At 36.6% G+C, this 12,392-nt stretch overlaps 1 protein-coding gene across 1 annotated transcript in view; it reads left to right on the top strand.

Annotated features, from left to right (window-relative positions):
* The first annotated feature begins 1,124 nt into the window (after positions 1-1,124).
* The window catches only part of CTNNA2 (catenin alpha 2), a 1,210,173-nt gene continuing 1,198,905 nt past the window's right edge, over positions 1,125-12,392 (top strand). Inside the window, exon 1 of the mRNA XM_052647702.1 lies at positions 1,125-1,226. Within this exon, the coding sequence (XP_052503662.1) occupies positions 1,125-1,226 (102 nt within the window). The remainder of the gene's footprint in view (positions 1,227-12,392) is intronic.

Raw genomic sequence — 12,392 nt, 5'->3', positions numbered from 1 at the left:
TTCTCAGTGAGAAGCACACCCCTAACAGAATGTCTAATTTACTCTTTTGAGGCTGGGATGATATCATGTGCTCGATATGTGCAAGGTTGCTACCTGCACACCCGTGGTTCTTAGGTAGAAAAGGATTGTTGTAGAATGAAATAAATAATCTTATCAGACACACATTTTATGGGATAAGAATGTAAATGCAGTGAGTAATCAGAGAGTATGTAAATAGCAGCAAACGAATTTTCAGAATCATTGCGACTCATTTTGTAAGATATCTCTCCTATTTAAGAGAATAAAACTCAGCTCTTCCAGGAAGCATAATATCCTCAGTGGTCAGTTATGATGTGACAAAAACAAAGAAGCCTTTTGTTAGGACCTGGGGTCTTTTCATCTGATTGTCATGATGAGTTTATTGTACTTCTTTAAAGTCTTTGCTGATCTCCTTTGGTGACTGACTTTGATGTCCTTTCCTCAGTTCTCCTGTGGCCTTCTCTGTATTCCTTGATCACAGCACAGGCCACACTGAGGCATAACTATGGCCAGCCTCTGCTACTTCTGCCTTGAAACCACAGGTACTGGAGGGCAATGATCAAGGCTTTCCTAGCAAATGTGTGTGTATGTGCTAAGTTGCTTCAGCTGTGTCCAACTCTTTGTGACCCCACGGATGGTAGCCTTCCAGGCTGTTCTGTCTGTGGGTTTCTCCAGCCAATGATACTGGAGTGGGTTTCATGCCCTCATCCAGGGAATCTTCCCAATCCAGGGATCAAACCGGCATCTCCTGAGTCTCCTGCATTGGCAGGTGGGTTCTTGGGAATCCCCTTCCCAGTATATAGCAGGTGGATATGTGTACTAAACACTGAGTGAGTGACATATTTCAGTGTCAGTTGGGCCCCAAAAGTTTGTCTAATGAATACAGGTACCCTTAAGAAATACCCATTTTCAATCTGATCCTCACATCATTACTTCACATAGTTCTATTTTCTGATTTCCCTAGCTCTAACTTGATGAGGTTGAACCAGACAGGTAATCTTCAAGTATGTTCTAACTTTTGGTGACTTACTCATTTTGAACCCCTAAGCTCACATTATTTCTGTGATCATTATTTCTAATGGATAATGTTTGTTTCTGTAGGGAGCATGACTTCGGCAACTTCACCGATCATTTTAAAATGGGACCCCAAAAGTTTGGAAATCCGGACCCTAACAGTGGAGAGGCTTTTGGAACCGCTTGTTACACAGGTAAGAGATGCTCTGAAATACTGTTACCTGTGTATATTTCTATTGCGATTATATCATGACTTTCTGAAGAATGTGAAAATCCTTAGGCATGAATGAATCATGCCACATTGCTAATTACTTAATATGTATTCCTGCCCCAATTGTGGACAGTTTTTTTCTTTTCTTCTCAATGGGATTTGGAGTGCTTTTTACAAAAGTTTTCATGTGATTTTTGAAATTAACTTAATGAGATAATTAAAGAAGGGGCTTTGGTGAAGGGGACCCTCATTTGCAGTAATAGATTCAAAGTCTAAATAAATCATGCCTAGCTGGCTTTCAGATGCAAATACAGTTAGGAGGAACACTATTGCCTATTTAAGAGTGAAGTATATTTATTGAATTACTTTGTCTTTAGTTTAAAAGGGGAAATTCATCATGTTGAAATGATGAAATGTTCCATTTTTATGTTGTCACATTTCCACATGAGGGCCATCAACAGAAAAACATCCTCTGGATTTTTAAATTTTAAAAATTAACTTTTTGTGGTCTTGTGAAGCATATTATTTGCTATATTAACTAAGAATTTCAGAAAGTTAAAATTCAAGATTTTATGGGTATATTTGTAGAGAAATGCCATGACAAATTAAGTAGAGACCATTTATATTGGGTAGAGGCTTCCCTGGTGGCTCAGATGGTAAAGCGTCTACCTACAATGCAGGAGACCCAGGTTTGATCCTGGGGTCGGGAAGATTCTCTGGAAGGAAATGGCAACCCACTCCAGTATTCTTGTCTGGAAAATCCCATGGACAGAGGAGCCTGGTAGGCTACCGTCTATGGGGTTGCAAAGAGTCGGACATGACTGAGCAACTTCACTAAACTAGAGATCACTTATATTGGTTTTCTGTAGCTTCTATAGCAAATTACTGTAAACTTGGTGGTGTAAAGCATCACAAGTTTATTATCTTATGGTTCTAGAAGTTAGAGGTCCTAATGTTAGGATATTGGTAAAGAAGCATTCCTTCTGGAGGCTCAAGTAGAATATCTGTTTCTTTGCCTTTTCCATGTTCTAGAGGCCATTCCCTTCTTTGGCCCCTTCCTCCATATTCAAAGCCAGCAGTGCGGCATCTTCCAATCTCTCTCTGACTGACCTCTGCTCATGTCCTCATATTTCATCCTGTCTCACTCTTATAAGGACCCTTATGATTAAATTGGGCCCACACAGATACTCTAGAATAATGTCCTCATCTCAAGATCTTTGAGCAAATCACATCTGAAAAGCCTCTCTTGCCATTTTTAGGTAGCATATTCAGACTTTCAGGGGGTTAGAATATGGAGAAAATCTCATCTAAAATTCATCAGCTAAAAATTTCCAAATCTCACCATCTAAATCTTCTGAAGTAGGTATGAGTAAGGTTCTAGATAGGGACTTCCCAGGTGGTGAAGTAGTAAAGAATCTACCTGCTAGTACAGAAAATACAGGAGACATGGTTTCAGTTCCTGAATGGGAAAGATCCCCTGGAGTAGGAAATGGCAACCCACTCCAGTATTCTTACCTGTAGAATTCCATGGACGGAGGAGCCTGGTGAGCTTCAGTCCATGGGTTGCAAAGAGTTAGGCATAATTGTGCACTCTAATGCTTATCATCAAGGTTCTAGTTATATTCCTTCTTCAAGTAAAATTTCTCTCCATCTATGTACCAGTGACATTAGAAAATAAATCATACACCTTCAAAATGCATTGTGGGACAGGCATAAGATAACAAGTGCAGACATTTTCATTTAAAAAGAGAGAATGTGGAAGAAAAAAAAAGGTTACCAGTCTCAAGAAGTTTAGAATTCCAACTAGGCAAACTCAATTAGATTTCACAGCTTGGTGATAATCCTCTGTGGCTCAAGGCTCTGCCCTCTGGGCCTGGTTCTTTACTCTAAGAATCATTATTCTTTTTTCAAGAAAGATAGCATGTATTTTCAGTTGAATATTTCCTGCCTGTGCAACTTGAAAGTACAACAGCTTTTTTGAAATTCATCTCTCTCTTTTTTTCAGTTCAGATTTGTCAGTATTTCAACTGATATAACATTCTTGAGAAACCTGTGGTTCTCTCTTGTATGTATCTGAGATTTTTCTCTATTAGAAAACAGGATACTTTGTAGATCTATCATGGATAACCTCATCTCCAATTTGTCCTCTGCTGAAATCACTGAGGGAATCCATGAATCCCGTGTCCAATCTTTCCAAGAGCTCCTTGTGTGAATGAACATACCAAGGTTTTAATCCTTCCAAAAGAATAACCAAAGGTTCAGTTCAATTTAGTCGCTCAGTCGTGTCTGACTCTTTGCAACCCCGTGTATCGCAGCACACCAGGCCTCCCTGTCCATCACCAACTCTCGGAGTTCAGTCAGACTCACGTCATCTAGACACAAAGTTGACTTTTTCTGAACAGCCACTTTTTCCTGAAACTGAAACTTCTAATTTTAACACCTCTTGCAATCTGCCTACCTGAGAAGTTTCTGAATCACTGGGTCTTGGTTCCTTTCAACTTAAGATTCTTAACAAAAAAAAATTTTTTTTTCTGGCTGCATCTTGTGGCATGTGGCAGGATCTTACATTCTTTAACTAGGGATTGAACCCATGCCCCCTGAAGTAGAGGCATGGAGTCTTAACCACTGGACCACCAGGGAAGTACCAATAATTCTCGACTTAATATGTTTCTTCCCTCTTCAGTTCAGTTCGGTTCAGTTGCTCAGTCGTGTCCGACTCTTTGCGACCCCATGAATTGCAGCACGCCAGGCCTCCCTGTCCATCACCAACTCCTCTTACATTTCGTTATAAACAGGAAGAAGAGACTAGGCCACTCCTTCAATACTTTGCTTGGAAATCTTCTCAGCTAAATATTCAAGGTCATCATGTAACTCTGGTTTCTACATAATTATAGGAAGCGATTCAGCTAAGCTTTCTTCTACTCTATAACAAATATTGTTTTTCCTCCATTTTCCAAAAACATGTTTTCATTTCCTTTTGAGCCCTCCTTTAACTGTCCATTTATAATGATTTCAATAATTTCTAAAATGATAAAAGCTTACTCTACCGTACTGTTCACTTCCTTCTGAGTCCTCACCAGCAGGGCTTTTAACATCCATGTTTTACTTTCTGTTCAAGGTAATCGAGGCTTTTTCTATCATGTTCCTCAAAATGTTCCCAGGCTCTGCCTACCATCAATTTCAAAGCCATTTCCACATTTTCAGGTAGTTGTTATAGTAACACCCTACCTCCCAGAACCAAGGTCTGTATGCGTATATGCTTCCAGTTGCCACTATGACAAATTACCACAATCTTAGTAGTTTAAACAACACCCATCTATTACCATACAATTCTAGGGGTCAAAGGTCCTAAACACAAGATGTTGGTAAGGATGTGTTCCTTAAGGAGGAAGTTCATTCCTATTTTTAGCAGGAGTGCACCTGTGTCCTTGGTTGTGGTGCTTTCCTCCATCATTAAAGTCAACAGTTTAGCACCTTTAAATCTCTCCCTCTGACTTCAGCTTCTACCATCATATCTTGACCTCTGACTTTAACCCTCCTTCCTCCTGCATTCCAGGCAGATTCTTTACCATCTGAGCTATCAGGGAAGCTCCCTCTTATAAGAACTCCTGTGATTATATTAGGGTCACCCAGATATTCTAAAATAATCTCTGGATCTTGAAATCTTCTGCAGAGTCCCTTTTGCCATTTAAGGTAAGACATTCACAGGTTCTAGGGATTAGGAAGTAGACATGTTTGTTTGTAATTGTTGAAACATTTCATTAGATTTATGCCCTTTTTTAATGTGGTCATGATTCTTATTAGTGCTATACAAATTTATTCAAGAAACACCTAATACTGATAGACTCTTAGATTTGAGAGTATGTTGGCTGCTGCAGTTGCGGTTTGTGGACTAAGACTGATCCATGAATTATTTGTTATTGGACAGCAATAAGCACAGAAATTTAAAGTAAGTGCTTTGAAAAATTAATGGTAGTTTGGTAGAGTAATTTTATGCATGTTGAAGCTAATCGTAAAATTTGTGCTTTTTATCATTAAATTTCTGGGGTTATTCATTGTCTTGCATTTTTAAAAATCTTTGGTTTATGCACTTTTAGAATAACATATATTTGACCTTTCATCATAGATAGCTTGAAAAAGCCTGGTTTGGGAGGTTCTTTGTGGTTGGTCTGCTCGGAAATATAGTTCTGTCAGCTGGGTTACAAACACAGATTACCTTATTCTAGCATTGGATTTTTCACTTCAGATTACATGCCAATATATTTAACCCTTATCATGCAGATGAAATGAAGCAATAATTAGAACATAGTGCCCTGTGTTGATTAAATGTAGTCTCCATTTTTCTTTTCTTGATGGTTGAATTTCAGGTTCATACTGGTCGTAAACCAATACTGTATAAGTCAGTGAGAAGGATATGAGTGAATCTAGGATGGGCAAGCACAATATTACACATAAACTCTCTTACTTCTTAAAATTTTCATATCTTTATATATTTGCTCTTGACTTATCTAAAGATCAAAACATCTAAGATTACATTTAAAAATTATAGCCTTTTCCATGTATCTTTCAATCCAGTCATTTCAAATTCTTCTGTCAATAAAGGCAATAGCTTAAAAAATATTTGTTGAAAATAAAGACAGTTAATAGTCTAATTCATATTTTTTCACTTAATACAGGAAAATACTTACAAAGTCTTGTTGAATTTCACACTGTGACTTAGTACTGTAACTATTCTTAACACCCTTCCAGTGTGTCCTAATATCTAAATGGCTTACCTTTCTTACAGTGTTCCTATAGTGATTTAAAAAAAATTAAAAAATGATTCTCTCAAAAATGTGACTTTTAAGACAGGCTTTTGTAAATATTGTTTCATGATAATATGCTTATGTTATCAAGACTCACCATTCCCACCCCTGGAATGAAATCTTAAGGGTAAGAGTAATATGATTGTTGATCCTTGGAAGACATATGAATAATTTAGGAGAGATAAGATAATATTAGATATAAACTCCATGTTCAACATTTAAAGCAAAAGGTGGAAATGAGAGAGAAAACTAACCTAAACTAAGCCCCATATGAATCAAACACATATTACAGTTTTATGAATGGAATAAAATTCATTGAAATATCCAGTGACTCTATATGCCTATAGCTATCCTGCAGTTTATATAAAGCTGGATAGAGTTGATATAAACACCAGAAGTTTAGGAATTCTCAATAAAATTCATTCACTGTCATAAGAAAAATGATGTCAGGAATTTACCATCAGTAACTATTTAAAGTAGTAAACAAAACTTTACGTCATCTCTATCATAATGTATATGAGGTGCATGTTTAACTTACAATGTTGAAATGGCAAGATTCTTTTTGGAAAAAATTTACATTATGGAAATCATGCAATTTCATGTGAGAAAAGATTCATCTTATGCATTTTAGACCTTGAAAAAGATGCCTGAACTTTTATAAATTCAAGAGAGTAAAAATCTTTAACAGGCCATATTCTGTGATACTAAGCTTTATTAGGAAATGGAAAAACTACATTTGGCAAATTTATTAGGAAAGTAGGACACACTCTTAGATAACTCTTAAAAGCAAAGGGAAATTATAAACTATATATGACTTAATGAAAAAGATGATCTCTTCTTAACAAAATACACATACCCAGTAAAAGCTGTGCTTAGTACAAAATTTTAGCTTTAAATGCCTTTTCTTACTAAAGAAAAACCAGAAATAAACTAAGTATTCAACAAGTTAGAAAAAGAGCATCAAAAGAAACTGGGAAATCAGAATTTAATAACCATAAAAACTGGAATCACTAAAATAGTGAGTTCAAAGGGTTAAGTTAATTCAACATTTGATTCTTTTTTGTTAAAGACATTATTTATTTATTTATTTTTGATCGTGCTGGGTCTTTGCTGTCATGCAATGTCTTTCTCTAGTTGTAAAGAATGAGGGCTACTCTCTGTGCTACATGGGCCTCTCCTTGAGCTGGCTTCTCTTGTTTGCAGAGCATGGACTCGAGCCATTCAGGCTTCAGTAGTTGTAGCACATGGGCTCAGTAGTTGCAGCTCGTGAGTGCTGGCTCAAGTATTTGGGGTGCAGTGGTGCAGTGGCTTAATTGCCCTGCAGTGTGTAGGATCTTCCTGGAGCAGAAATCCATTACTTGTCATTTGCATTGCCAGGCAACTCCCAACCACTGGGCCACCAGGGAAGCCCTGATGCTTTCTTGAAATGGCCAATATAAATTCCTCAGGCACATATTATGGAAAATATATAAAGAATACATAAGATTATGAATGAGAAAGCAGAAACAACTCTAGAAACAAGAGAGATTAAAAGAAGCATAGTTGACTATTACATGCAACTCTACACCTAGGAAAATGGAAGCACAGAGGAAGGGAATAACTTCCTAGAAAGATTGAAATAACCAAAATTTATCCAAGAGGAAGTGGAAAACTGGATTAAGCCATATAAATATTGGAAAGCTTTTAAAGATCTGTTATTAAAATGCACCAGAACAGATGGATGTCTAGCTGAATACTATCTGATATTTAAAGAACTGATAATTGCAATGTTACTTAAAGTTCTGCTTCAACCATAGAAAAAATTTAACAGCTTCTCAGTAGTTCTTGAAGAAACATAGCCTTTATATTAAAAATTCAAGACACTCTAAAATAACTTTAAAAAAGGACTGTGATAATTCAATCTTATTTCTGAATTTAAATGCAAACAGGAATTCTCCATAAAATGTAGAAACTATCATCCAGCAGTGTATCAAAAGTTTAGCATATTCATAACCAAATAAGACTTTTTAAAGAATATAATGACAGTCTGTTATCAGGAAAGAAAAATATTTTAGTTTCTCAATAGACTATATCCTGGAATACTAAACAGACATTTGACAGAATTTTGTAATCTTTTCTAATAAAAACTTTAAATAAGAAAAAGATCAAGCTTTTAAGATAAAGGAACATGTCATGTAAACATAGGAACAGGACAGATAAAATCTTTCTTTTATAATATTATTGTGTACCATTGAAATTAATGTGAGAATAAGGTAAGATAGCCAGATATAGTATAAATATACAAACACAGCTTTATCTATGCAAAACAGTTAGAAATGAAAATGTAAATATTCTCTTTGTAATTAAAAAGTATATACAGAAGGCCATTATTCTTCCAATGCAAAATGTACCTTAATTTTGTAGATTTGTAAATTGCAATTTTATAATTATTTTCACACCATTGAAGTAGTGATTATGTTTATACAAGCTTTGAAGTTAGGAAGGCTTGATTGTGAATCAGAGCTTGAATATGTTACTTAATCTGTCCTCATATGCAAGTTATGGATATGTCATGAGATAATTAAAGTGGTACCTGAGACAGTCCATTAAAATGATTTAAATGTCTGACAGTGTTCTCATAGTAATATTATTGTTGAGTCACTAAGTCGTCTCTACCTCTTTGCAATCTTATGAACTGCAGCACACCCAGCTTCCCTGTCCTTCATAGTAATAAAGGTTGCTCTTAATGCAATGTTCTTTATCACTTGGTAGTACTGGCTTGATAGTAATGGCTTTATTACTTGATAGATATGACTTACTTGATAGTAAATAATTATTACTAGGAATTGGATGCCATGTATAAAATAGGGATTCATTGGATGTTTTCTTTAGAAAAAAATTTTTTAATGTAGATTTAGAAGAATTGTTTATGTTTTACATTTAATCAAAGATAACTAAGGGAGAAACTTATCAAATTACTGGAATTCAGCCTTAAACATAATGAAGCTAAGGCCATCACAGTAGTACAGGATGAAATTTGTTAGAATTTTGTTCCTTGTTTTTCTATAGAAAGATGAATATGCAACTTAAGAAATAACCCTAAGCATCTGATAAAAGAATACCACTGATGTTTAATGAGCTGTTCTAAATTGGCCTGATGGGGAAAGAACCTCCTGAGAAGAGGAGCTCTCTTTAATCTTCTTCTGTATCATTTTCAGTAGTGTCCATGGGGCCCTATTAGGTTGGGCTGTAAATGCCTTCTATATTTAGATCTTTTTAAACTTTACTCAAAAAGTTAATCCTTATCTCAAAAGCTAAATAATTAGAACATTATATCTTAAAATATTATTTCAAAATTAAAAAAATTTTACCCACCTTTTGGTATTAGTCCTTATACAGGAATTACCTCTGTGTGACTCACAACAATAGTTAAATTCCTCTGTGCATTTAAAATCAGGGAAACAGATTTATATTTAAAATTAGAGAATTTAAAGTTGGAAAGTGATTAGAGAAATAAACTGATACTCAGAAATGAAGTAACTTCTGAGAATTAAGTCAGTATGTGTCCTTTTATGTTATATCATACCAATCCATTCTAAAGGAGATCAGTCCTGGGTGTTCTTTGGAAGGAATGACGCTAAAGCTCAAACTCCAGTACTTTGGCCACCTCATGCGAAGAGTTGACTCACTGGAAAAGACTCTGATGCTGGGAGGGATTGGGGGCAGGAGGAGAAGGGGACGCCAGAGGATGAGATGGCTGGATGGCATCACCAACTCGATGAATGTGAGTTTGAGTGAACTCCGGGAGTTGGTGATGGACAGGGAGGCCTGGTGTGCTGCGATTCATGGAGTCGCAAAGAGTCGGACACGACTGAGCAACTGAACTGAACTGAACTGATACTCTTATACTGTTTATAAAATATTTTGTATATGAATTTACCTAAAGAAAAAAGGTATGAAATGAAGTCTCTCATTGTATCCTTTCTCCATCTGTCCAGAAAATATCAGTATTGAAACTACCTTAATTCATGTTTTATTCTTGAGATTCGAAGATTAATACATTTGGATGGTTCCATGGTGATACTATAATGTTGTAATAAGTTGATTATTCATCTTTGTCAGAGGATTAGAACTGTGTGAAAGTGAAGAATGTACTAAAAGCAAACGATGGGAATTCTAATTAGCTTATTTATTTATTTGATCAAATTTAGGTGTAATGTGGTTAACCTGTTTCCAAATATTTTCCTGTTTTTGTTTTAAAATACGAATTCCCATTTTAATTTTTAAATGCTCTTTTCCTGACTTTGAAAAATGTTTATCTGTCTTTATTAGAGGTTTTGTGGCTGAATAAGTTCAGTTCAGTCGCAAAGAGTCGGACACGATTGAGCAACTGAACTGAACTGAAAGTTAACTTAAAAATCGTAACTTTATTTAAAACCTCCATATCTTTCCTTGTGAAAGAAAAAATAACATATATTAAAAATAGGATTTGAATACATGTAATGAGATCTCTTCAAAAAAATTACCAAGGGAACATTTCATGCAAAGATGGGCTCGATAAAGGACAGAAATGGTTTGGACATAACAGAAGCAGAAGATGTTAAAAAGAGGTGGCAAGAATACACAGAAGAACTGTACAAAAAAGATCTTCATGACCCAGATAATCAAAATGGTGTGATCACTCACCTAGAGCCAGACATCCTGGAATGTGAAGTCAAGTTGGCCTTAGAAAGCATCACTATGAACAAAGCTAGTGGAGGTGATGGCATTCCAATTGAGCTATTTCAAATACTGAAAGATGATGCTGTGAAAGTGCTGCACCCAATATGCCAGCAAATTTGAGAAACTCAGCAGTGGCCACAGCACTGGAAAAGGTTAGTTTTCATTCCAATCCCAAAGAAAGGCAATGCCAAAGAATGCTCAAACTACTGCACAATTACACTCATCTCACATGCTGGTAAAGTAAGGCTCAAAATTCTCCAAGCCAGGCTTCAGCAATATGTGATCCGTGAACTTCCTGATGTTCAAGCTGGTTTTAGAAAAGGCAGAGGAACCAGAGATCAAATTGCCAACATCTGCTGGATCATGGAGAAAGCAAGAGAGTTCCAGAAAAACATCTATTTTTGCTTTATTGACGATGCCAAAGCTTTTGACTATGTGGATCACAATAAACTGTGGAAAATTCTTACAGAGATGGGAATACCATACCACCTAACCTGCCTCTTGAGAAACCTTTATGCAGGTCAGGAAACAACAGTTAGAACTGGACATGGAACAACAGACGGGCTCCCAATAGGAAAAGGAGTACGTCAAGTCTGTATATTGTCACCCTGCTTATTTAACATATATGCAGAGTACATCATGAGAAACGCTGTGCTGGAAGAAGCACAAGCTGGAATCAAGATTGCCGGGAGAAATATCAATAACCTCAGATATGCAGATGACACCACCCTTATGGCAGAAAGTGAAGAGGAACTAAAGACCCTTTAGATGAAAGTGAAAGAGGAAAGTGAAAAAGTTGGCCTAGAACTCAACATTCAGAAAACCATGCGAGAAAAGATCTTGGCCTCTGGTCCCATCACTTCATGGGAAATAGATGGGGACACAGTGGAAACAGTGTCAGACTTTATTTTTTGGGGCTCCAAAATCACTGCAGATGGTGATTGCAGCCATGAAATTAAAAGACCCGTGGTGGATTCATGTCAATGTATGGCAAAACCAATACAGTATTGTAAAGTAAAATAAAGTAAAAATAAAAATTAAAAAAATAAAAAATAAAATAAAAGACACTTCCTCCTTGGAAGGAAATTTATGACCAACGTAGATAGCATATTGAAAAGCAGAGACATTACTTTGCCATCAAAGGTCCGTCTAGTCAAGGCTATGGTTTTTCCAGTGGTCATGTATGGATGTGAGAGTTGGACTGTGAAGAAAGCTGAGCACTGAAGAATTGATGCTTTTGAACTGTGGTGTTGAAGAATACTCTTGAGAGTCCCTTGGACTGCAAGGAGATCCAACCAGTCCATTCTAAAGGAGATCAGTCCTGGGTGTTCGTTGGAAGGACTGACGCTGAAGCTGAAACTCCAATACTTTGGCCACCTCATGCGAAAAGTTGACTCATTGGAAAAGACTCTGATGTTGGGAGGGATTGGGGACAGTAGGAAAAGGGGATGACAGAGGGTGAGATGGCTGGATGGTATCACTGACTTGATGGATGTAAGTCTGAGTGAACTCCGTGAGTTGGTGATGGACAGGGAGGCCTGGCATGCTGAAATTCATGGGGTCGTAAAGAGTCAGACATGACTGAGCAACTGAACTGAACTGAATGAATGAGGTTATGCTTTGGGAAGTTTACCTATATGACA

The sequence above is a fragment of the Budorcas taxicolor genome, chromosome 11, assembly GCF_023091745.1.
Source record: "Budorcas taxicolor isolate Tak-1 chromosome 11, Takin1.1, whole genome shotgun sequence".
NCBI classification, from domain to species: Eukaryota; Metazoa; Chordata; class Mammalia; order Artiodactyla; family Bovidae; genus Budorcas; species Budorcas taxicolor.
Note: the sequence above shows the minus strand (reverse complement) of the source record. Positions and strands in the feature narration are given on the sequence as shown.